At 39.0% G+C, this 25,951-nt stretch overlaps 1 protein-coding gene and 1 long non-coding RNA gene across 7 annotated transcripts in view; one reads left to right on the top strand and one right to left on the bottom strand.

Moving 5' to 3' along the window:
* scfd2 (sec1 family domain containing 2) overlaps positions 1-25,951 on the top strand; it is a 307,801-nt gene that overhangs the window by 22,305 nt on the left and 259,545 nt on the right. For both annotated transcript variants that reach the window (XR_011353574.1, XM_069924665.1), the window contains exons 3-4: positions 5,825-5,952; positions 20,663-20,838. Coding sequence is in view for 1 of the 2 variants with exons in the window: in XM_069924665.1 (XP_069780766.1) it covers positions 5,825-5,952; positions 20,663-20,838 (304 nt within the window). In the remaining variant the exon portion in view is untranslated. The remainder of the gene's footprint in view (positions 1-5,824; positions 5,953-20,662; positions 20,839-25,951) is intronic.
* The window catches only part of LOC138757416 (uncharacterized), a 119,221-nt gene that overhangs the window by 8,896 nt on the left and 84,374 nt on the right, over positions 1-25,951 (bottom strand). For 3 of the 5 annotated variants that reach the window (XR_011353583.1, XR_011353581.1, XR_011353585.1), the window contains exons 3-4: positions 4,870-4,964; positions 2,385-2,952 (exon numbers count right to left, since the gene is read on the bottom strand). The exons of 1 other annotated variant lie outside the window; for it this stretch is intronic. This is a non-coding gene — a long non-coding RNA (uncharacterized lncRNA). Of the gene's footprint in view, positions 1-2,384; positions 2,953-4,869; positions 4,965-25,951 lie in introns of those variants that run through there. One more of the 5 variants, XR_011353580.1, reaches the window with a different exon arrangement.

The following is a 25,951-nucleotide window of genomic DNA, read 5'->3' on the forward strand; positions in this document are numbered from 1 at the left end:
GAGGTTATCCATTTTGGGGGCAATAATAGGAAAGCTGAGTATTATTTAAATGGAGATAAGCTAGGGAGTGGGGAGGTGCAAATGGATCTGGGTGTACTTGTTCACCGGTCACTGAAGGCTAACATGCAGGTTCAGAAAGCTGTGAAGAAGGCAAATGGCATGTTGGCTTTCATAAAGAGGGGATTGGAGTATAGGAACAGAGACGCCCTTCTGCAGTTGTACAGGGCCCTGGTGAGACCGCACCTGGAGTATTGCGTCCAGTTCTGGTCTCCAATTTTGAGGAAGGACATACTAGCTATAGAGGGTGTGCAGCGCAGATTTACAAGGTTAGTTCCAGGGATGGCGGGGTTGACATATGCTGAAAGGCTAGAAAAACTGGACTTATATCCGATGGAGTTTAGAAGGATGAGGGGGGACATGAGTGAGGTATACAAAATTATCAAGGGGATAGACAGGGTGAAGTCGGATTACTTGTTCCCAATGATGGCGGAGATGAGGACTAGAGGGCATAGTTTAAGAATACAGGGTAGGCCCTTTAGGACGGAGATGAGAAAACATTTTTTTACCCAGAGAAGGTGAATCTGTGGAATGCTCTGCCACAGAGGGTGGTAGAGACAGATTCGCTGATTATGTTCAAAAGAGAGTTAGATAAGACTCTAGTGGGCAAAGGAGTTAAGGGTTATGGGGATAAGGCTTGAAAGGGGTACTGATGCTAGTGATCAGCCATGATCTGTAAAATGGCGGTGCTGGCTCGACAGGCCGAAGGGCCTACTCCAGCTCCTATTGTCTATTGGCAGACATCTGGGTGGATAGGGAGCTGATGATATGCAGATTTCAGGTCAATGGTATTGAAGGCCTGATACTGTGCATTTGGTTCACCATATCAGATATATGAGGGAGGGGGTGCACATCTTATTGTGTGTACCTATTAATAGTCTATAGTCGATGACCATCCTATTCTTCTCCCCATTCCCTACTACTTTCCAAGGGCTGGTGCTGGCCTCAATGATTCCCCTCATTAAGTAGCCACTGCACTTCAGCCCAAATAAAGGACCTGTCCCTGTCATTGTACCATCTACTTTTGGTGGCGATGGGTTTACAGTCAGGGGTGAAATTAGTGAACAATGGTGGGGGCAGGGGGTGATTTTGAGCATGGTGAGTCCACAGATCGGGCACAATGAGCAACTGGGAGCGATGGTGGGGGGGAATCGAAAGGGTGGGTGAAGCGCAGTGGGTGATTTAAGAACTGCTGGTTACTGCTGGTGGATGGGGCCCATCAAACTCCATTGTCATGCTTTTAAGGTGACATTGAAAATCAAGTCCCAGTGGCATGGCAGCACAGAGCTGCAACATCACCAAAAGTTTAAAGTCTTTATAGTCTGTATCCCGCACAGTTAGAGTCACTATGTAATAGCCACGAACATCTGCCATATGTGACTTTGAGGCCAAGGAGACTGTTTGGTTTAATGGCCTTACCACAAGGGAGTAGCGTTGCACCGTGTAGGGACGAATGAGGCTCTCTGTGCTCCCACTATTGAACAGGTAATTTATCATACAGCTGTTTACCTGAATATCCATCATTGGCCTGGTGAGCTGATCCAGGCTGTCCTTGTCGAGTGTGATGGAGGCCAGTGTCAGAGCATTGCTTGTCGCTGTGGCAGAGAGATTGTGTGGTGAGTCAGAAGATGGCAGTGTTCAATATGGTGGCCCCCTTGGCCCTCACACGGCACTGCTAAGTCCTGAAGTTGGCGCCCAAGATGGTAGCCCCATGACTCGCACGTGGTGGTCCTAGTTCCCAGCTATGGTGGCATCTAAAATGGCGGCCACACGGTCATACGTGATGGTGCTGGGAAGGGGTTTGGATCAATGCACCTTAGCATAGTGTCCCTTCTTTCCGCAGCTAGAGCAGACTGCGTCTCTCGCTGGGGAGCGTTTCCTTGGGTGCTTGCCCAGACCACAGAAGTAGCACTTCAGTTGCTCCTGGAGTATAGTGGCCGTAATAGGGTCACTGGTGATGATGATGGCGGTAAAAGACATTTGCAGAGTACTGCTGCCATGGTTGGATCATTCGCAGGGCGAGGGTATGGCGGCATTTCCCAAGATGGCAGCACCCAGGGCAACCACGAGGCAGCCGCATTGTTGGTTGAGTAGGCCTCCATATTCTGAAGGGCTACCTCCAGTGTACCTGCCAGCTCAACTGTTCTCCACAGGCTGAGCTGCCCTTGCTCCATTAGTCTTTGGCGGATGTAATTCGACCGGATCCTTACAAAATACGCATCCCTCATCAGGTCCTCCATGTACTCCGCAGCCGTCACAGCCTTGCATTCACAAGCCCTTCCGAGGGTTCTCACAGCCCAGAGGTACGCACCATTTGACTCCCCGGGTCACTTTATTTGGGTAAGCGGGAGGTGCCTGGCATAGACTTCATTAATCTTTCGCAGGTACTGGCCCTTTAGAATGTCCACGGCCTCCTGATGTGCAGTGTCCCTGATCATCGAGTGCATCAGGGTGCCGACTTGGGAGTCCAGTACCTGTAATTTGTTGGTTTCTGACCGCACGACGGCTGAAGATGCCTGCAAGAATGCCTTGAAACAGTTGATAGAGGCCTCAGGTGATTGAAAGTTGATTTCCAGCTTCTCTGACTTCAGGATCTGCTCCATTATAAAAAACTATAGCAATTAAATGATGCACCATCAATGACTCCAAAAGACTGAAGTTGAGCAAAATGATAGGCTTTTATTTGCTATAGAACAAAGACACATCCATGCTGCTTGACTATCCTTCACTGGGGAGGGTGGTAAAAGACATTTGCAGAGTACTGCTGCCATGGTCGAATCATTCGCAGGGCGAGGGTATGGCGGCATGTCCCAAGATGGCGGCACCCAGGGAACAGTCACCTTTATTCAGGAGCCTGTGGGAGGGGCCACATGTTCCGTCAGCCAATGGATGTGCCTAAACAGATAAATATATGCATACAGTGGATTACCACAATGTCTGCTTTTGGCTTGTGCTACTCCCCCGGCCCCCTTCTTCCCCAGCCTTTTTATTCCAGCACCTGCCTGCTTTTTGCTCACACCTTGACATTCCAGCTCAGGTCCAAAATATTGGTGTTTATCTTTGCCTCCTATAGACACTGCTGGAGCTGCTGAGTTTGTTCAGCATTTTTTGTGTATTAACTACAATTACCACATCTGAAGACTTCCTTGTTTCAGTAAATCAATTTGCATGGTTTGAACTAATAAATGAAAAAGAAGCAGTTTCCAAATAGTTTGAGAAAATAGAAAAGCAAATATTTGGGCACATTTCTGCCATGAAAAAAATAGGGGCAGTAATAATTAGGAATTTTAATTTCCCTGACATTAACTAGAATTGAAAAGCCAAAGACTAGATGTGGAAATCAGAAGTAATATTCAAATTCATTCTTCTTGGCTAAAATTCTCCAGGCCAGGCAACATTCTGGTTTTTTTGTGCTCTCTCACCCTTTATCTTCTTTTAACTTCCTTCAAGGATTGTACAAAAAAGTGAAATGTAAAGTGGGAGCAAAATGGGATGGAAAGAGAAAATTAAAAGTCAAGAAGGAACAATGATAGGGAAATCTGAAGGAATGAGATCTTATTCATCTAAAAGTTTTTCGGTGCCAGAGAGAAGCTATTGGAATATAATTAATACTTATTAAAAAATTATGTGAACAAGCATTCCCTTGTTTATCTAGCATATTGAGTTTATGTTCGTTGAGAAACTGTCAGTGCAAAGTTTCTGTTGGATCTGAGAAAATAGGATAGTAACTTCTTGTTTTCCATGTTTTACTGTACCTGTGTGGGCACTAGAGGTTGACAATGAGTTTATCATGTACATGGAACAGTGTACATGTGCACCTAAATTCTTGCTGCAAACAGGAATTTGTTAAAAAAAAACTATAAATGGTGAACATAATTGAATTAAGGAAGAGAATAAATAAATAAGGTAGATAATAATAATTTACAGTAATCTTAGTGGGGCAAAGAGTGACTTGCAGTGGTGGTGATGACCTTTTTGTGGTGTCAGAGTGGTCCCTGATTAGTGTAACAAGGGGAGGTTAAAGAGTATGAAGGCTGTTGGAAAGAAACTGTTCTTTAACCTGGACCTTCTTGAAGGATGCAGTGAGAAGAGGTTGTGACTAGGATAATGGGGGTTCTTTATAATGACTGCCTCCTTGAGGCAATGCCTTACATAGATGTCTGCAATGGATGGGAGGTCAGAGCCTATGATCTGGCTACGTTTGCTAAACTGCTGTCCAATTTGCATAATAATTGTGAATGCTTAATGATGAACTGTGAAATCTGGGTTATTAGTTGGAAGAAAGCATTTTTAATTTTTAAAAGCAAAAATGATCTCCTCATGAATGACTAATAGAACTCTTTGATATTGGTTACGTATCCTCTGCTTAAGGCAACAGATATTTTCACAGCTGGTTTCCTGTAGATTTAGATTGGATGTGATTCTTCGTCATCTCAATAAACTTTTACTGTTTTAAATATGTCTATTGCCTTGAATGTGGTTCTTTTGCAACCATAAGCTTCCCAAGATATGATCAAGGCCATATTCTGAAGTCCAAGCAAAGTATCATTCTTCATTGGAGAAAATTAGTTAACTGATGCATGCTTGCCAGTTATGTAATAGCTTTTCCAGACCATCTAGTTTGATGGTACAAGTTAAAGGGAGATTTATTGCTGATAACACACAGGCTTCAATAATGGATTCTCCAGGCATTAACCCATATATCCAAGCTTTTATTTTTCACTTCTAAGGCTTTAACATTAATTGCAAAAATGTTCTGGAAAAAAAGTCAAGCATACTGATTGAGATTTTTACTTAAATTTGAAAACTCACACAGCGGCAAGGTTCAGATTTTCTTTGTCTGGCTGTACCCTGTGAAGGTCATATCGTTTCCATTTGCACTTGTAGGTGTTGAGTGAGAGCAGTGCCTTAAATTATATACAGCATGAGCAAAAACAAATATTATATTTATATGGAAAGTTGACATAATTTTTGAATTTTTGGCACATGCATGTTTGCTACTAGCCACATAATAATTACAAATTCAGATATAGCAAATTCTATTTTTAATTAGTAAATTAATATGTTGCAATTTCAATACTCCAACATTCATGATTTATGCATTTGTACTTTAACAGTTGAAGCGGATTGGTTATCATAATTGGAGGATAAAAATAATGTTTTTCTATTGTTGTGTGTGCTTTATTCTTTCATTTATTAATGATTTATATGCTAAAGTGGATATACAAATGAAATACCGTAGAAACTCAATCAGCGCTGTAGAGAAAGGTTTAGTAGTGGAGGTAATCTGTTATGACTTTTTTCTTAAACTGAATCAAGAAAAGGACATTCCAGGCCAGCAAAATGAAAACAAAATGTCCAACCAATAAAGATAATCCCCAAAATGGAAGGGCATGTTAAAGGACAAACTGGATTCAGCTACATTCTGGAAGGTGAGAGGTGCTGGCTAGTTAATTTTAACTTTACCAACAGATTAAGCAAGAGCAGGAAAATTGCAAACCCTACATCTGCCACATCTTTTGATCTAGATTGCCCAAGCAGATGCAAATTGCTTTTCCATAAGAAAAGAAATATCCTGCCATTGATTGGCTCCTCTCCTGGAGTTAATGTTGTTATTGGAGCCCTGTGATCATTTTACCTGCAAACTGTCACTAAGAACGAAAGTTTAAAAAAGGAAAAAAATAAGCATAAATAGCAATTCCAGAACATGGAAGGGGTTATTTTTGTGAAGATGTGCATTAATGTCAATCCTGTTAATTTACTGCAGTGACTCTTCAGCTAAAGCTCTGTGGGAATCCATGTTAAACATGAAACATAAAGAGGCTGTGATGGAAGTGCGGAGGCACCTAGTGGAGGCTGCTAGCAAGGAGAATCTCCCTATTAAGATGAGCTTGGGTAAGATGCATCACCAATTTACTCTCCATTCACTTGACTTGATATCGTGGTACCTTATCATCTCTGTCTCCGAAAATAGGCTCTCTGTTTCTAGTTGTTTTGTCACCTGCCAAGATTTGTTTAAATGCATTACACTTATCTTGTACAACTTTTAACGGGAGACAATTTTTTTCTTTTTTCTCTTAAACAGTAGCATCGGCTTTCATATTTACCAATTCTCCTTTTTTTTCATGGAACCAAATTTTCCTGAAAATTAGTTATTTATTATTTTGGAATCAACTAAATTCAAAAAACTATTTAATATTTTTGCAGATCTAGTGAAACACTAAGATGGGCCTCCTTTTTATTCGCAGACAACTGTGAACCCACTAGAAAATTATAGAACTCAAATCACACTGAAGGAAGGCTTTCAACCCACTAAATCAGTCCTCCTCTTCTGTTCTTTCCTTTATTCCTGCAATTTTTCTTCAAACATTTAGGCGTTTGAAAATAACGAAATCACACCAATTGACTATCTGAATATTTTCTTTGCCCATGTGCATTTGCACTTTGGGAATCACATAAATAATATTGTGTGGAAGGAATAACTTGATAACATTTTATTTTAAACATTAAGTAGATTTTTTAATTAATGTTTTTTTGTAATAATAGAGAAAATACATCTTTTATAGACAATCAATCCATATTTAAAATAATTCTAATTTTCTCTACTGGATATACCCAGTAAATCTTTTTTTCTTAATGTATAAAAGGAGTAAATTCATCAAAATCTGATCTGGCAATTTTGGCATAATGAATAAACAGCGCCATCTTGAGGAGACCAAAGCACTAAGAAAGAGGAAAAAAATACAAAGTTGTTTGTGTATGTGGCAAGAAGTTAATCAAAAGCGTATGTGAGATGTCAGTGATTTTGATTTGATGCACCACATAGTTTATTGGGTTTATTGCTTTTCTTCTTACTTGATAACCCTTGCATTATATCATAATTGATATGACTAAATATGAAAGCAGCAATTATATCCAGCTTCTCAAGGGTGTTGAGGTCTTAGAAAAAGCCCCTGAGATTGGCTCAACAAGGAGCCATAATGTCTAGCTCCCACAGCAGCTTTATTATGTCGATGCTTCAAAAGCAAAAAAAAATATTTTTAAATATTAAAGTAAAAATGTTAAGCAAAGCTCCAGAAAATTTGATTTTTTTTTCCCCCCACACTGAAGCTAACTATACGATGGTAGCAAGGAAATTATGAATCACTTCAGGGCAGTGAAAATGTCTTTGTATTTTATGAACAATTATTGTTTAGCTAAGTGGTCCTACCAAGCCCAGTAGCTTTCTCTTTCTGCTTTACATCTTCTGCTTTTGATAAATGCAGTAATCTTTTTGAATCTACATGTGGTCCATTTTAATATGCAAAATTCAGGAAAAAGTATGTTTTTAATACCTTCTGATATCATGGTATTCTGCAACATACCCCAATTGCAAGGTATCTCTTGCCATCTCTGGTGAACATTTGCAGTTCCATTTAACTGTCTCTGAAGGATGATCTTTTGATATTTTGTACTTGGTTTTTGGATTAGACAGATGTCAAAGTGAGTGTTAATCCACTCTTGTCTTCAATTAAATACAATAGGTTGATATATTTGAATTGTGTGGCATATATAATTGTTTCTGCCAATATATTGTTAACTGGAGACACACAGGCAACTGCAGATGCTGGAAACTGAAGCTAAACTCAATCTGCTGGAGGAGTTGAGTGGGTTGACCAGCATTGGTGAGAAAATAACATGTTGGGCCAAAAATCTTCATCATATAATCACGGTGAAGTATTTCATATTGAAACGTCAGCCACTACCATTAAGTATATCCGTTCAAGTATTCCAACAAGGTTACAATCTCTCATTTGGTAAATAATGTGCCTTGAAAGTGTTTGTCTTGTCTGCAAATTGCCACATGCATTAAAAAAATGGGTAACATTGTAGGTAGTTCATCTCTCTAATTCCTGGAACATAGTGAAATGCTCAAGTAAAATGAAATTGAATCCAACCCGATCATGACAGATCTGAGTCAACCTTGAGATCCCTGCATCTTTTTACATCCGTGACCCAACCACCATCAACAATATGCCAAACGTGATGTCTCTTCCATTACTTGGGAGGCTTCTTAAATAACTTAAGAGATGCAAGATTCAAATAACAAAAAAGACTTTACTTACTGATGTCTTCCACCATCTTAGGAAACTGTTCACACATTCATATGCCAAATATACACACCCCCACAGTGGTGTACTACAGTTACTACAGTGAGAAGGGTATATTCTTACGCGGTTATAAAATAGTTCACATTATCTTGACTATATAACATCCCTTCTTCTCAAGATAAATAAAAAATTAGCGTTCTTTAGCACTTTCTTTCCAATGCAACTTAAGTAACTGAACTTGTACACTAGTTTATTCACAAAACTTATTTAAAAATAGTTCTTATCGATATCACATTGGCAGCAATGTGTTTCTTCACCATCTTATGGATTTGGCTGCGACCACTGGGCTTTGTGTTGCTGCTTCACCTGACCACTGCTGTGTTATGTTTCGGTATTAGTGGTTTTGGTCTCTTCATTTGATACCTCACTTGATACTGATGTTGCAGGCTTTGCTGGTATTAAAGCTTTCTGCTTCATCACATCTTGTGTTGGCTGGATGTGAATTTTGTTCCTCCTCAGCTGATTTCCAGAGTCTGTCTTGGCAATGTATGATCTTGGTGTCTCAGCTTCTCTGATGACCTTTGCTGGACTCCATGTTTTCAATATCGGCCCTTGAATGTGGACATGCTGCCCTCTGAAGAGTTCTGCCAATGTTTGTACATGTTTGTTATAATGCTGGTGTCCTTCTTGCGAGTCAGGCAGTCTTCTTCTGGTTTCCTGCTGGTCTTCTTGAGGGTGTATTTTGCTTGGCAGAGTTGTTTTAAATCTCCTGCCATTTACAAGTTCTACTGGGGACTTCATGACAGCCCCTAAAGGTGTTGTGTTGCCCGTAATGACGGAAGAGCTAGATCTGCGTCTTCTTTTGTTTTGCGACACTTAACTAGTGTCCGCTTCACAGTTTTCACTTGTCTTTCAATGAACCCATGACCTTTGGGGTAGTATGGGGATGATTTAGAGATAACAAACCCATACTCTGCAGCCAGCTTTCTGAATTCTTGTGACGTGAACTGTGTTCCAATGTCACATATTATTTGCTCGGGTATTCCTTGTTCAGCAAAAGAGCGCTCTCATTTCTGAGAGTTGATGCTCTCAGGTCTTTCACCCTTTTGACAAATGGAAACTTAAAGTAGTACTATTAAATATCACTCTTGATTCTCGGTGAACAAATCTGCTCCCACTCTGTGCCATGGCCTGGCAGGTACTTCAGAGGAAATCATTTCCTCTTTTTGTTGTGTGTGTTTGTTGATCTTCTTTGGATATCTTCTTCGTCTGGATCTCATAATTGACAGAGATCAACTGCAACTCCTAACAGCTATCCAGACTTAGGATTGCTTGTCCATCTGCATCTACCGCATAGAACATATACAGAGGATGTTCTTTTCCTTATGATAGCCATTAATCTTAGCTCTTCCTAGTTGCTTGGAAGCTTAGTTGCCCTTAATGTGATATTTGCTGTTCCCAATGACCCATCTTTTGGATACCCCTTTATTATGTTCTCTGGGAACATCTGGCAGTTGAGTCTGAGTGGAAGGACGTTGCTTTGTGATCCAGTATCCAGCTTCACTTTTAGGTTAGATATCATAGGCTTGTTCTGGATTGTCCTCTGTATTTGGATCCTTGTGTGAAACTCGCTTCCTCTTTCATCTCACCCGACATTTCGTGAAGGTGTATGGATTCCATGTCCAGTAGCTGGGTGTCAAAGTCTTCATTGTTGTTTCCTTTTATGTGGTGGATCTTCTTGTCTTTTTTCTTCATTGGTATTACTTTTTTCTTCATACCAGACTTGCACATCTTCGTCCAGTGGATTACTTTACTACAGGCTCTACATTCAGAACCATATGCGGGTTTTTTTTTCAGTTATCATTAGGGGTGTTGTCCGCCGCACATCCTGCAGGGCCTGGGGGTCTGCACTTTTCTGATTATTTTCTTTGTAGCATCAACCCTTCCTTCCCTTTGCTGTGGGAGGGTCTGCATAGATAGGGATTTCATTTGCATCCTTGTGGCTTCAAAGGCTCTGGCTGTGTCTATAGCTTCGGCCAGCTTCAAACTATCCTTCCCTATAAGAGACATTTGCACTTCGGGACGGGCACTCCCCCATATTAATTGATCAACTAATCTTTCCTCTCTATCCTTAAATCTGCATTTTGTAGCAGCAATTTTTAGTCTAATGAGGAAGTTTCATTGGTCTCTTGCATTAAGCCTTGAAATTCATAGTGTTTAATTCTATGATTAGACCTGGGTTCAAGGTGAGAAACAATCTTTGCAAATATCTGCTCTGGATCATTTTTCTCCACCTCTGTAAGCTCCTGGCTATTAAATGTAAAGGCCTCGCTCCCCTGTCCAGAGAAGTATATAACTGACCTTTTCCTCTGTTGTTGTATTTTTAAAATAGCTTTTGAATGCTAAATTGTACTTCTGCTGAAACTTTTAAAATGATTCTACAATGTCTTCAGCCTCCCCGTCCATCTCTGGGTGAACTGCTGTTGCTCCATGCATTTTATTCAGTAAAGTTTTTTCACTTCTTCCCCTTCAATAGACAATAGACAATAGGAGCTGGAGCCAGCACCGCCATTTTACAGATCATGGCTGATCACTAGCATCAGTACCCCTTTCCAGCCTTATCCCCATAACCCTTAACTCCTTTGCCCACTATAGTCTTATCTAACTCTCTTTTGAACATAATCAGCGAATCTGTCTCTACCACCCTCTGTGGCAGAGCATTCCACAGATTCACACTTCTCTGGGTAAAAAAGGTAAAAAAATGTTTTCTCATCTCCGTCCTAAAGGGCCTACCCTGTATTCTTAAACTATGCCCTCTAGTCCTCGTCTCCCCCATCATTGGGAACAAGTAATCCGACTTCACCTTGTCTATTCCCCTGATGATTTTGTATACCTCAATCATGTCCCCCCTCATCCTTCTAAACTCCATCGGATACAAGTCCAGTTTTTCTAGCCTTTCTGCATATGTCAACCCCGCCATCCCTGGAACTAACCTTGTAAATCTGCGCTGCACACCCTCTATAGCTAGTATGTCCTTCCTCAAAATTGGAGACCAGAACTGGACGCAATACTCACCAGGGCCCTGTACAACTGCAGAAGGGCATCTCTGTTCCTATACTCCAATCCCCTCTTTATGAAAGCCAACATGCCATTAGCCTTCTTCACAGCTTTCTGAACCTGCATGCTAGTCTTCAGTGACCGGTGAACAAGTACTCCCAGATCCATTTGCTCCTCCCCACTCCCTAGCTTGTCTCCATTTAAATAATACTCAGCTTTCCTATTATTTCCCCCAAAATGGATAACCTCACATTTGCTCACATTGAACATCATCTTCCATTCAGCAGCCCACTCCCCCAACCTGTCCAAGTCCCTCTGCATTTTCCTGACATCCTCCTCACACCCCACACCGCCACCCAGTTTCGTGTCATCTGCAAATTTGCTCAAGTTATTAATAATCCCCTCATCCAAATCATTTACATAAATTACAAACAACTGAGGACCCAATACCGATCCCTGCGGCACTCCACTCGTCACATCATATTTCAGTGACTTACAATCAGTTGTATGGCTTTATTCTTGTTCTCTTATACTGCTGCCACCATGTTGTATCTCTTCCATTACTTGGGAGACTTCTTAAATAACTTAAAGATGCAAGATTCAAATAACTAAAGAGACTTTACTTACTGATCATTCCACCATCTCAGGAAACTGTTCACACACTCACATATACATACGCCCTACAGTGGTGCACTACAGTTACTACAGTGAGAAGGGTGTATTCTTACGCGGTTACAAAATAGTTCACATTATTTGGACTATATAACAGCCAAGACACTAGCATTGAGTTACATTTGATTCCCATGCCCAAAATGAGGAACTCCAAAACTGAATGCAGTCCAGTAAAACACTGCCCTTGTTTAGCTTTCTCTTCGTTTTGAAAACTGAAATTGCATTCAGGTCTAAGCTCCTTGACGAAGTCCCAAAATGTTGGTTACCCTTTACTTCCTACAACTACTGTGTGACATGCTGAATATCTCTAGCAATTTTCTGTATTGCACTACAATCCCAGTGACTGCAGACTTTTCTGTGTAACTAAGTTGCAATTTGCTTTGTGTTTTATTTTACACACTACAACTGCATCTTTTCTTCTGCTTGAGTCTCTTCAAAAGAGCTGATCGTTGGGAAATAATGGCTGTGACTCTTCCTCTTTGTGATTCAATGAAGCTGTCCTTGCATTTGGGCTGGAGTCTTGGGAGCTGTCTTTTCACTCAGCACTGTCATTAGATTTGTGGCTGATACAAAACACAATTTCTTCCTTTCATTCTGGACTAATATCTCCACACAGCAAATCAAATTGAAGGCATTTTTTGCCAAATCTCATTGACTGGATCCTTTTAGTCTGTCAGACCATAACAAACCTCTCTCGGCACATACTTCAGAAATTCTCCAAAGCTGCATTGTAGTAATCTCTGTTGCCAACAGAGTTTGCTTGGATGAGCTGAATATACAGTTACCTTGAATGGTTGTGAATTGAGTTGATTGGAATTATTTGTTGTTATGTGTATGGAAATGCAATGAAAATCTTTATTTGCATGCTATCCAGGCAAGTCAACATTTGTGTAGTAGAGCAAATTGTGCAAGAATGAAAACATAGTGCCACAATGCAAAATAAAACTGCAGTGTCTAAGGCAAAAGTGCAAGGAATTGATTTGTTCTTTCAGCTTCTGAATTATCCCCACAAATAAGGAATTTCAATTTTTCTGAAGAGTAACCAAGATGCTGAATGTACAAGACACTTTGGAATTAATTTCTTTAATATTGCTTCTTTCTTGTATTCCCTCCTTGCAACATTCAACATGCATCCATTTTCAGCACTGGTCTTCCAGGTTAAGAATATTATTTGCCATGGGAAACCTCTCTGATATTCTTAATTTAGGATATGAATATTTTTCATGCCTTGTTAAATCACAAGACAGTTAGTGAATGTGCTTGCACTTAAGCTGTCGTTTTCACTTTTCACTGTAAAAAGCCTATTCAAGTCTACTGCGTGTCAGCATTTTCTCTTTCTGTTTGTTCCATTAATTGTACATTTACACCTTTGCCAGCCTAAATTTAGCTTTTCTTTAAGAATCGATTTGATGTTGCTTTATATGTGCCCCAACACCTTTTCTTAAAGCAACAGCTTGGAGTGCCATTTTCTGGTCATTTGACCTGTGCAAACAGATTAGTTGTTCCTGCAGTGAATAGATTCAACCCTGGGATTTATTTTCTGCCTTTTATTTTTGGTATTTTTGATTGTAGCTGTTGAGTCTTCAGAGACACAGCTTCCAGAAGAATGCTTTTTTTGTCTTGTGATATATGTTGGTGCTTCAGGTCAATTTTGTAGTCCACTGAATGTATCCCAATGTGGACTTTGGAATATTGTGATCTTCTGGTGAGTAACAGTTACAGGACGCAAGAGCAAATTTGTTTAGTGAGGCAAGAGCAAAATTGTTTCCACGTACAAGGATCATTCCACTCTCACATCAAGACATTCTCTACATCTAATGGTTCCATCCTTTTAATATACATGTGACATCATTATATTCTATAGCTATATAATTACCTACACTTCTCTCCTAAGGATTGTAATTCTTGTTTTTAATATTATGCCTTTTGTTCTGGATTAACCAATCCAAAAAGTCATTCTTGTGTACCTATTTCACCAAATTTTTTTGTATCATTTCAAATTTTAGTTAATCTTCTAAATTGGAGAGAATACAAACCAGATTTATGCAATCTGATCTTGAAATCACTCTGATTATCCCTTTTAAAGTCTTTTTCTTCTGTTCGTGATTTTGAATATCACTCTTTTCTGTTTCTCTTGTTATGTACTAGAACAGCAGCAATGGAAATTCACTAAGGTAATGTTATCTTCAAAACAATAATTTTTACTAATAACTATTAATAGAATAACACTTCTTACTTAATGCTAACTTAATCCCACTATGCACAAATGTATACGTGTGTGTGTAAACCATTACAGTTAAAGCTTAATTCTTAAGAGATGATTTTAAAGTTCAGTCTCAGAAATCTTTTTGTATTGAAACTCAAATTCTTTTCTGCTGTTCAAAAACAATTATGGAGTAAGTGGAAGGCATCAGACTTCTCAAAACTCACAAATTTCTTGTAGAATTGTTTTCAAAGAATTGTTTCATCATACAAATGATTTTTATCTCTTGCATGAAATTTCAGAACTTGTTTTCTTCCACAATGATTTCACAAACCCAGTCAAGGATTTCATGAAGTGTCTATGTAGAAATGGACATGATGAATCTTTCTTCTTTTCAAAGAGACAACTGAAGTGTCTAGGTTCTTCAAAACCACTTTTTCAGTGTTCCTCCTTTTCATAAGGAGAACACAAGCAGACTTCCTTCTCCAAAGGATTGTTACTGCATTTCAATCTTGTATGACTTAAAGGATGGTCACGCATCTTTTTCTGGTTTCAAAAATGTCTGTTTCCGTAATATATTCTCTGAAAATGTCTTTAATCAAGTGATACAACATTACTGCTGCCTTTGAAATTTCATCTCTTCCAAAACTATGAGTGGATATATCTCCAAATTGTCTGCTGAGACCAGCCAGCAGAATGGCTGTGTGTGTACACAGATGCTTCTGAGAAAATACCTATTAATTTGCATTTTCAATGGAGAATCACTCCAGGTTTTATGGCTGTTTACACATCTTCAACCAACAGTGAACCAATAGACATTTCATCTCTCAAAATGGTTTTTGTGTGTAAGGGTCTGTGGGTGTCTTTGTGTGTGTCTGTCTTTCCCTGTTTCAAAACCCACAAAATAAACTTTACTAAATATATATATAATATATTACAAATAAAATATATATATAATACATTATAAATATATTATAAATAAAATGTTATATACCTAAAGATTAATATTAGCACAAATCCATCACTGCGTTCAAACCTTTGGTTTTGTTCCTGGTTTTCCTCTCTACGGCCAGCATTAAATTTATTGTGTGCTCCTTAATTTCAAGTTTATTGTCAAATGTATCAAGGTGCACTGAGCAAGCTTGTTTTGCAAGCAATCTTCTAAGATATCCCATACATAATACTGCATGTAAAACAAAGTACAAAAGGGCAGAGAAAGAGATCAATTAGTTCAAGCAAAGGCAACATAATTTTACTGGTGTGAACTTCATTCAGGAGTTTGATAACGGCGGGAAAGAAACCATTGTTAAATCTGGTAGTATATGATACTTGTGTAACATCATCCTGACAGAAAGGTGAAGAAAGTGTGGCCAGGTGGGATGTCTTTTAACATGTCGGCTGCTTTTCAAAGGCAATTAAAACTATAGATGGAATGAATGGAGTGGAGGAGGTATTTGCATGATGGTCTGAGCCACATTCACAACTCTCTGCAGATTCTTGCAGTCTCGGGTGGAGCGGTTCCTGTTCCAAATAGTGTTGCACCCTGACAGGATACTTTCAATGGTGCATCCTTTGAAATTTTTAAGGGATGTGGGTGAAATAGCCGAATTTCCTCATACTTCTTTTGCCTTCAGCCTAATGCTGGCCTTCGAAATAATTGGATGCTTTAATTATTTTTAGACACTTGACTGATAGCTCACTTCCCAGCCTCTTCTGGTTAATTAATTCAGGATCTGTATTCCACCAAAATGTGTTCTTCATTATAACAATTTTTTAAAATCTATTCAAATTGTGCTGCCCCTGGTATAGAGTTTGATCAGGAGTAGGGGATGTACAGAAAACTGCAAACTGGAACATAATCATAAGTGCGGAAGAGTCTATTGTAGGTTTATAATGTTATTAAACTGAATGCAACATGCAGAGTATTTGAATTCTCCAGTGCAAGTAAAATGGAGCTGTGTTGAGAAAGCTGTTGAATAAGCAGAGCTCTGCTCACCTGATAACACTGTTTGTGGTGGCATCACATAGATAGATCATATTATATAGATCAGAAAAATCTCTGGGTCAAATAACCTCATCAGGTCTCTGCCACAATGGTGGTGGTAGTAATGGTTCTGGAAATGTATTTACATAAATTAAGGGGGGGGGATTTAATGTAGTTCTCCAAAAAGATGTTTGACTCCTATTTTGGCCTTGTGACTTCACTCCAATAAAAGTCAGTAATTGAGAAAAACCGATCATATTATTCCAGAGATTTGGAGAATAGGATAAACATAGGATTTATTAAATTTTATCATTTTTTAACATCAGTTTTCAGCATTTATTGTATGTTTACACAGAAAATGTTGAATTCAGGCTTTTTAATTTCATATAAATTGTGTATTTACATGTTACAAATAATACCTACAAGAATGATTCATCGCTTTGCATGTAAAGTCCAGCAAGGCACATCAACAATGCTATTCTAATGATGAGTAGCATTTTATATTTAGATAATTTATTCAAAACAAAATTTGCAGGCAGTCCTGCTCTTTAACCAACTATCAAATAGAATCCTTTAAATCCCATTTAGTACATGTTTTTGTACCTTCAAGAAAAGATTTCTTTAATTGCAGAGTAAACAAGTGAAATCAGATTATTCAATTCCACAAGTACAACCTGACAAAACAGTGTTCTTCAATCCTCGGTGCAAAACAAGCAGACACACAAGATTATAACACACATACAGACAAACAATACATATGCAGGACAAGTCTTCATTAAACAAATAAATAAATATTGTTTCATGAATATGAGAGTCCTGACTAGTTAATATGAGCAGTTCTTTTGATCGTTCAGCATTCTCACTGACTGTGGGAAGAACTGTTCTCAGCCTGGTGGTAATACTCCTGTATGTCTTTCATGACAGGACAGCTGAAATAGGCGTGTGCAGGGTGGAATGGGCTCTCTTCAGGCAACGATCCCAGTAAAACACGCTGTTGGTCAGCAGAGGGGTGAGGAGACTCTGGTGATCCTCTCTGCTGCTCTTATGGCCCTGTGGATTGACCTCTAATCCATTTCCATGCAGCAACCATACCATATTGTGATGCTGCTGGCCAGGACATTCTCGATAGAGCTTGTATAAAAGGGTGACATAATCATAAGAACACAAGAAAAAGGAACAGAAGTGGGCCATTCAGCCCATCGAGTCTGGTCCACAACTCCACCCTGAGTTCAACTGTTCTCATATCTCGTTCCAAGTTCTGGCCATTTCTCCTTATTCATTGATACCTTGACTAATTGGATACCTATATATCTCCCTCTTAAACACCCCCACTTATCCTGCCTCCACAGCTCTATGTGGAACAAATTCCACAAATCAGCAACCCTCTGGCTAAAGAAATTCTTCCTCATCTCTGTTTTAAATGGGTACTATTATAGACCATGGATTGACCTTTTGGACTGTGGACTGTCACTTTAAAGAATTGGATCTCTAATGAAGAACTGTGAAACTCAGTGCTGGTTGTTTGTCAAGGTCAAGCTAGGCCGATAAGGAATGAGAGAGAGAGAGAGAGAAACACAGAAAGTCAGAGTGCCCCGCCCGGGCTGGGTGAAGGCAGAGACAGGGAGTTTGGTAGAGGAGCTAGAAAGTTACGTAGAGATCTCACTCTGTGTTGAGAATGGTTTTCTGCCTGACTGGATTCAAGAGTGTGACAAAGAAGGGTCACTTGGTTGTCTGCTGGAAATTGTGGCGAAGCTATATTAAAGGCACAGGCTTCCTAAGTGAGGTGGTTAAACCAAACCAACCTTGAAGAACCAGGAAAAATCCACTGTGAAGAAACCTGCAAAGGATTCGTAAGTTTGCCACCAAGCAACATCAGTCATCTCTCTCTCTCTCCCCCACGTTCATATTCTGTAGAGGAACTGAATTGGGACATTGAACTTGGAGAGTGAATTCTGTGGACTGTGTTTTTGTACTGACTTACTTGACCAGACTGACCTGGGGTTTTGGGGATATTTCTTCCTTCTTTTGTTGTTCACCTATGCGCACAGATTAAAAATGTCTGGGTTTTTTTTCCACATACACACTTTGACTTGCTGAGTTTCTCCAGCATTTGTGTGTTTGGTTATAATTTCTGTATCATTGTTAATAGAGGCATATAGTAGGGGTAATTTGGATAAGAATTTGTAGTGTTAATAGTTATTAATAAAATAGTTAGAATTAACCCTCTTTTGCAGTGTGTCCTTTATTGTTGCTGGTTTGGGGTCGTAACTGTACCTTCTAATTCTAAGACTGTGTCCTCTTGTCCTGGATTCACCCACCAAGGGAAACAACTTATTCGCATCTACTCTGTCCAATCCTTTCAGCATTCAAAATGTTTTGATGAGATCCCCTCTCATTCTTTTATACTCCAATGAATAGAGTCCAAGAGCTGCTAAGCATTCCTCATATGTTAACCCTTGCATTCCTGGAATCATCCTAGTAAATCTTCTCGGTACTCTCTCTAATATCATTACAACCTTTCTAAAATAAAGGGCCCAAAACTGCACACAGTACTTGAAATGAGGTCTCACCAGTGCCCATTAGAGCCTCATCGACATCTCTTTACTCTTATACACTATTCCCCTTGAAACAAATGTCATCATCGCATTCGCTTTCTTTACTGTCAACTTGGTGGTTAACCTTCAGATTATCCTGCACGAGGACCACCAAGTTCCTTTGCATTTTGGAATCTTGAATTTTCACCACATCCAAATAATAATCTGTATGTTTATTTCCTCTTCCAAAATGTACAGTCGTACATTTCACAGCATCGATCTCATTGGTCATTTCTTTGCCCACTCTCCTAACCTGTCCAAGTCTCTCTGCAACCTTTCAGTTTCTTCAACACTTTCTACTCCACCACCAATTTTGGCATCCTCTGAAAACTTGGCCACAAAACCATTCACTCCACAAGCTAAATTATCAATGTACATTGTAAAAAAGAAGCGACCTCAACACCAACCTCTGCAAAACACCCTTTGAAACTGGCAACCAACCAGAACAGGATCCCTTTATTCCTATCTTTTGCTTTCTGCCAATCATCCAATGCTCAACCCAATCTAATATCTTTCCTGAAATTCCATGGGCCCTCATCTTATTAAACAGCCTCTTATGGTGCACTATATCGAAGGCCTTTTGAAAATCCAAATGCACAACATCTACACTATCCCTTAACCATCCTACATAAGATTTCCTCAAAAAATTCCATTAGGTTGGTCAGGCAGGATCTTCCCTTCATAATGGTGGCCAGTAGCCTTGTCTGCTTCAGTCTTCTTATGAATTGCAGTTGCTGTGAGGAGATGCTGTGTCTATAATAGGTCACTAGTTAAGTGAACCCTGAGGAACTTGGTGTTCTCCACTACAGAGTTGTTGATGTGTAATGGAGGGTGGTTGTTCCTGGTCCTCCTTCATTTTGTCCTTGATGAGACTCAAGTTATTACTCACGCACTATATCACAAGAATTTCCAGCACTTTTCTGTAGAGCGACTCATCGGTGTTGCTGTTAACGTTAACTACTGTTATGGCATCTGCAAACATGATGTTGCTGTTAGAGCCGAATCTGGCAATGAAGTCGTGGGTCAGCAGCCTCAACAGAGTGGGCTGAGCACACAGCCCTGAGGTGCGCCATTGCTCAGCGTGATGGTGATCAACAGTTTTGTACCAACCCAGACAGACTGTGGTCTTTCCGTTAGGAAGTCCAGAATCCAGATACAAACAGGGGTGTTGAGTCTCACTGAGGACATCCTCTGGGGAATGATCATATTAAACACTGAGCTGAAGATGACGAACAGCAGCCTGGCGTATTAAGCATCGTTCTCCAGGTTGACCAGGCAAATCTATTGCATTGTATGTGGAATGGTTTCTTCTATAAGTGAATTGAAATGGGTCCAATGTCTGTGAGAGATGTGCTTTGTTGCATTCCATCATCAGATGCTCAAAACATTTTATAATGGTGGAGGTCAGTGCCACATGGCCTGTTGAGGCCTTTTATTGTCATCCTCTTGGGTCCCAGGATGATGGTGGCTGTCTTGAATCCTGCTGGAACGATGGACAGCTGCAGTGAGGTGTTGAAGATTTCTGTAAAGACCTCCATGTCCTTCAATACCCGAATAGGTATGTTGTCAGGTCCCATTGCCTTGTGTGGGTTCACCTTGGATAGAGTTCTCCTCTCTTCAGCTGTAGCTATGCAGGGGATCCATACATCAGGGGAACACGGAGCTTTCTTTGGCGTCATCCTGTTCTTCACATCAAACCATGTACAGATGTTCAATCTGTCCGGAATGGAGGTGTCATGGCCTCAAGTCAAGGTTAGGTTGCAACTCGCAAGGTTGAATTGTGATCTGTTGAAGCCTAGATCCCTTGCCACATGCACCTTGTTGATTATTGGACCTGGTTGTATAGCTTTAGGATGTATAAGATTCAAATGCTGGACTTTTCAATAAAGTTGATTTTATTTTTGCTCATCTGTTCAAACCATCAATAGAGTGATAATGATCCAGCTAGATTTATTTCATTTTAAATATACTGTAATTATTTCATGCATCCTTTTCTTGCTTACAGGTAGAGTCACACCTGAACAACTCAACTCATATATCCAATTATTCAAGACCAATTTGAAAGCTTTGGAGAATCACTCTGGGCTTTTGCAACTTACCATGGCAACAGTTCAGACTTTGGGACACACTTGCTACTCAAAATGGGATAACTTTCTTGCTTTTGAAAAGCTCCTTTTACAGGTTTGGTTTTTACCTATTTTTATTTTCAGTGACATATTTCAACATCTGAACTGCAATTAAATTGTCATTAAAAGTCACATTTAAAAAAAATATCCATTGCTTTAGAATCTAGGAAATTCCAGTAGGCATCTACATCCAGTAAAGGACTAGGAATATATTAACAAGTCAAGATTGTGATTGACTTGGAAGGGAATGAAAAGATGGTGATGCTCTCACACACTCTCTGTGCTTCTTAATAGTAGATGTTTGAGATTGGGAGCTGCTGTCATAGTCTAGCCAAGTATCTGCAATGATGCACACTGCAGTCACTGTGCAGATGGTCAAGGGAATTAATGTTCAAGGTGGTTGATGGAATGTGCCAGTCAAGGGAGCTACTTGGTCCTGGATGGCATTGAGCTGCTGACATTTGTTTCTGTTGCATTCATCCAGGCAAGTGGAGAATATTCCATGCATTACATTGCTACCATTTGCCTTTTTAATTAGTGATAAGGCCTTGACTTGGTAATGTGGAAGAGAGTAGTTGGAAGTAAATCCTTTCCAAATTAGCAAGATGGATGAGTTTGGATGCAGAGACTAAACATATGGTTTCAAAATTTTCTGAAGAAACAAAGGTAGTAAAGTGAGTCATGAAAAGAAAAAAAGGAACCTACAAAGATATACGGGTGATTCCATAAGCAAAGATCTGTTGTGTGGGACTGTAATGTGAATAAATATAAAATATCCATTTGGACAGGAAAAATAAGAAGGGGATATTTAATCAAAATTGTGATGTTACTGGTACCCTAAGATGTAGAGGGATCTGGGTGTGCTTGTGTATAATTCACAAAATGTTATTTTATGAATTCAGCAAGTCTTTAGGATTGAAAATTATTGTTCAGAAAGCAATTGAATACAAAATTAATGCAGTTTTATTTCTGAGTTACGGGGCATGGGTGAGACTGAAACTGGATTATTACTTACATTATTTGATTGCTTTTATATTAATGTGTTGCAAATACATCAGAGAAAATTAATTTGATCATTATTCAAGTATATTAACATTCCATTGCACAAGTACAACCTGTTGATGCAAAACATACAGCCAATATGCACATACAGACAAACAATGCAAACATAGGACAAATATATATAAAAGTAAATAAATATTGTTTAGCAAATATTAGAGTCTCAGGTGGTTAGTGTGAGCAGTCCCCAGAATGGCTAGAATGAATGGACTGCATAGGAAGAAAGGTTGAATAGGATATGCTTTTATTTTTCTCAAATTTAGAAGAATGAAGTGGGACTTTTTTGGAACTTACAAGATCCTGAGGGTTCTTGTCAGGCTGCATGTGGAGAGGGTGTTTCATCTTTTGGAAGAATCTCAAACGAGGAGTTACTGCTCAAAAATAAGGGCCCTTCCAATTTAGATGGAAATTGAGTGACTTTTTTTTCTCTCAAAGGCTTATGAATATTTGGTATTCTTCCTCAAAGGGTCTTGGACTCGGCCTTTGAATACTTTTAAAGTCGACAATACATCACAATCAGCATAGCATTTAGCTCAACCTTATAAGAGTGCCAGCAGCCCATGCTCAAATCTGGCACTGTCTATAAGGAGCTTGTACATTCTCGTGGTGACCTGCATGTGTTTTCTCCTGATGTTTTGGTTCTTACCACCCTCCAAAATATTGATGGATTAATTGGACCACACAGGTTTCATAGGCTGGAAGAGTTTTCAACTGTTCTTATTATTAAATTAAAAATATATATTTATTTGTAGGCCAAGGGGGTGAATGGTTACTGGAGAAAGACTGGTACATTGTTTTCTTTAAAATTTGAGGCATTGCTTGTTTACTGTCATGCACTCTTTAATATAGTTTTCTATCTATCGTAGCTAATTCACGCAGTATTTTGGAAGTTTGCTTAATTTTTATAACATCATTATTTCTCATATTTCTTTGTATTGTAAACAGGCACCATTGGCTCATTGGGTTTGTGTCCATTCTCCGAGCACATGAGACTTGGGGCAGAATTAAGCTATTTAGCCCATCGAGTCTGCTCTGCCAATCAAATCACGGTTAATATATTTTTTTCCTTTTAATCCATTCTCCTGCCTTCTGTCCATAACTGTCAACTCCCACCATTAATTTCCCTACAACCTATTCTCTCTCGCGCACTCATCGACTCCCACATCCATCTGCGCTATTTGGGTTTGGAATGCAAGAGAAAAATTGGAGCTCCTGTGGCAAGAGAGGAAACATGATTTTAAACCTAACTAAGTTACCTTTTTTTTAACCATAAAGTTCCATGATTTTATGAATAGCTTTCCTGAAAGTCTTATTGGCCGTCAGGTCTTCAATTAATTAATTTCTCATTGCACACTGCTAGATCTAAAATGCACTGTTTATTCATTTGAATCCTTAACATAGACCAGAAAATTCTAGGAAGCTATTTCGTACAACTTCCACTCAATGTTTTATTTTGGAGGTGTGATCCTTTCCCTTTGGCTCATTCTTTAATATCTTGTATTATCAGTTGACAAAATTGAGCCATTTTCTTCAGGCCCCATAACAGACTATATTCCAAAATCATCCATTCTCAAACCCTAGCATCTTTCTGAAATAGCACCAGAATGTTCACAACTTATGTGCAATAATGACCTCAAGATTACCTTTGGAATATCTATCCATACTTGTCATTAATATTAACTATTTCCACCTCTGGAACTTCTACATTTCTTCAAATATTTGTTGCTGAATGTCTTGAACATGTTTGTTATCTCCAGACTAGATTGTTTCAATGTAACCCTGGGCAACCTCCATTGCCTTGAGGTCCATGCTTGGGCCAAGTCTTGTTCAAATATTGCTTCATGATGGCTGATGTACTTCAGCTTCTGGTTAAACATAGTCTTAAGTTGAAATTATGTATTCAGTGAAGAGGGCTATTACAGCACATCCCTGAATCACTCTGATAAAAATAGGACCCTGCATCCCAATTCAACTAATTTTAGTAGTGATATCCTTTCCCAACAGCAAATGCATAGTTTAGCAGGCAGTAGCTTTGCAAACGGTGCATATTTGATTGTGAAATGAATACTATATTATCTTCTACATTTTAAAAATTTTAAATCTTACATTTCAGTTCAAAACTTTGCAGACATTTTGTTGTTGTTGCTGTGGTTTCTAAGGAAGAGTGCCAAGGAAATTATTACTTTTGTAGTAAGAGACTGTGTCATCGATTTCCACACCTGTATTGAGCTCGCTAATCTGCCTTTAAATTGTCATGCAATACTCAACACTGTTTGCAGAAAATGCCCTCAGTCGTAGTGCTTAAAATTCATGCATTTCTCCCAATGCAGAAGTCAGTTTTCATTACATGTACTTTCTATGAGCTGAAACTTCAAGTTTGCAGGAAGTGAGCTACAGTACCTTGCCATTGGCAAACATTTGACTTAATTTCAGCTCTACTTAATGCTTTGAAGCAGTCTGGCTTGCCTAATATAATTACTGCATTTTTATGCATATAACGTGTGTATTATATGCATATTTTACAAACCAAGTCCCACCCCCCATGTACACTATATGAAAATATTTTTACATGTTGAAAGAATGTGCAAAACTAATAGAAGGAGTGAGAAATTTGAACCGGTAATTTATAGCAGGCGTGGGAATATAATAGCAGCATTGAAAGAACACGCACAATTTATAATGGCCTTGGGAAAGATACGCCGGCAATTTTTAGCAAGCATGGGAAGTTATAGCGAGCGTGGAAATAGAATAGCGGCATTGAAAGAACACACACAATTTATAGCAGCTGTGGGAAAGACATGCTGGCAATTTATAGCGAGCATGGGAATATTATAGTGAGCATGAGAATGTAATAGCAGCATTGAAAGAATGTGCACAATTTATAGCAGCCGTGGGAAAGACATCATTTATAGGAAGCATGGGAATGTAATAGTGGCAATGAAAGAACGTGCACAATTTATAGCGGGTATAGGAAATTTTGATCTTGGGAATATCTCCTTGTACTGAATGCCATGGTATTCATATAACCAGCCCATTCTGGCTAGGGCACTGTGCCTCATCAATGCTAATTGCCCAGACCAGTCCCTGAGGGAGGAGATTAACTTATCAAGTGCCTCCGATTTGAGACAACATTGGAATTAAAATCCTGTTTAACTCGAAAGACTGTCTTCGATCTATTTAACTGATTCTTCTCCAAAGCTTGTTAATGTGCTGCAGCAGGATATCATCTATATAATTGGTGATTGACACCTCTGGGAAAATTTGATTGGTGTTAATTGTCATAGATTAACTGTGGCAGATACTGCTATGTGCTTTGTCTCATGTCCCATTAAAATGCAAATTGATTTTGTCTCTTGGAAGAATACTACACCTGCATGGTATATGCGTGTGCGGATTATACAAAAGTATTTTACACAATTTATGATTTTGTGCATATTATATGTGTGTTCATGCATTATATGAGTGAAAGTACAGTAATAGCTGATCTAGTTATTTATTTATTGCTTCAAGTAATTAGCAGTGGCGGACTAAGAATATATCTAAACAGCTCAACAACTTTCAACCACATTTTGAGAAGTTGTACAAACCTATTAATGAATTACTTTTAAATGCATTCTTCATAAATATCTCAAAAAAATTACAAAGAATAAACCTTTTTTAAAAAAGGAATGAGCTAAAGTTTAAAACTGATATTCATTCAACACTTTTGAAACATTGTCCTGTATTTTCAAACCTATATGAGTAATTGAGGCATTTTATTTATTAGCAACTCATTTTTGAGTTCAACCCTTATCAACTGGCATAAAAAATTAGAAGATAAAGTTGTCCATTCTCCTGATCTCATTGAAACATTCCGATTATGGCAGGAGCAATGTAGGGATGATGTACCATCACTTGGTGTATCTCAAACAAAGATTCATGGTTTTAAATAACGGGATTAGCCATTCATGACTGAGATGAAAAGACATTGTTTAATCTGGAGATCAAGGAATCTTTGGAAATTTCTGTCTAAGAGGACTGTTGAGGCCTGGTCACTGAGTACATTCATGGCAGAGATTGATGGATTTTGTTATATAAATGGATATTGTATAGTGGCAGTATAGTTTCAA

This window comes from Narcine bancroftii, chromosome 3 (genome assembly GCF_036971445.1).
Source record: "Narcine bancroftii isolate sNarBan1 chromosome 3, sNarBan1.hap1, whole genome shotgun sequence".
NCBI lineage: Eukaryota > Metazoa > Chordata > Chondrichthyes > Torpediniformes > Narcinidae > Narcine > Narcine bancroftii.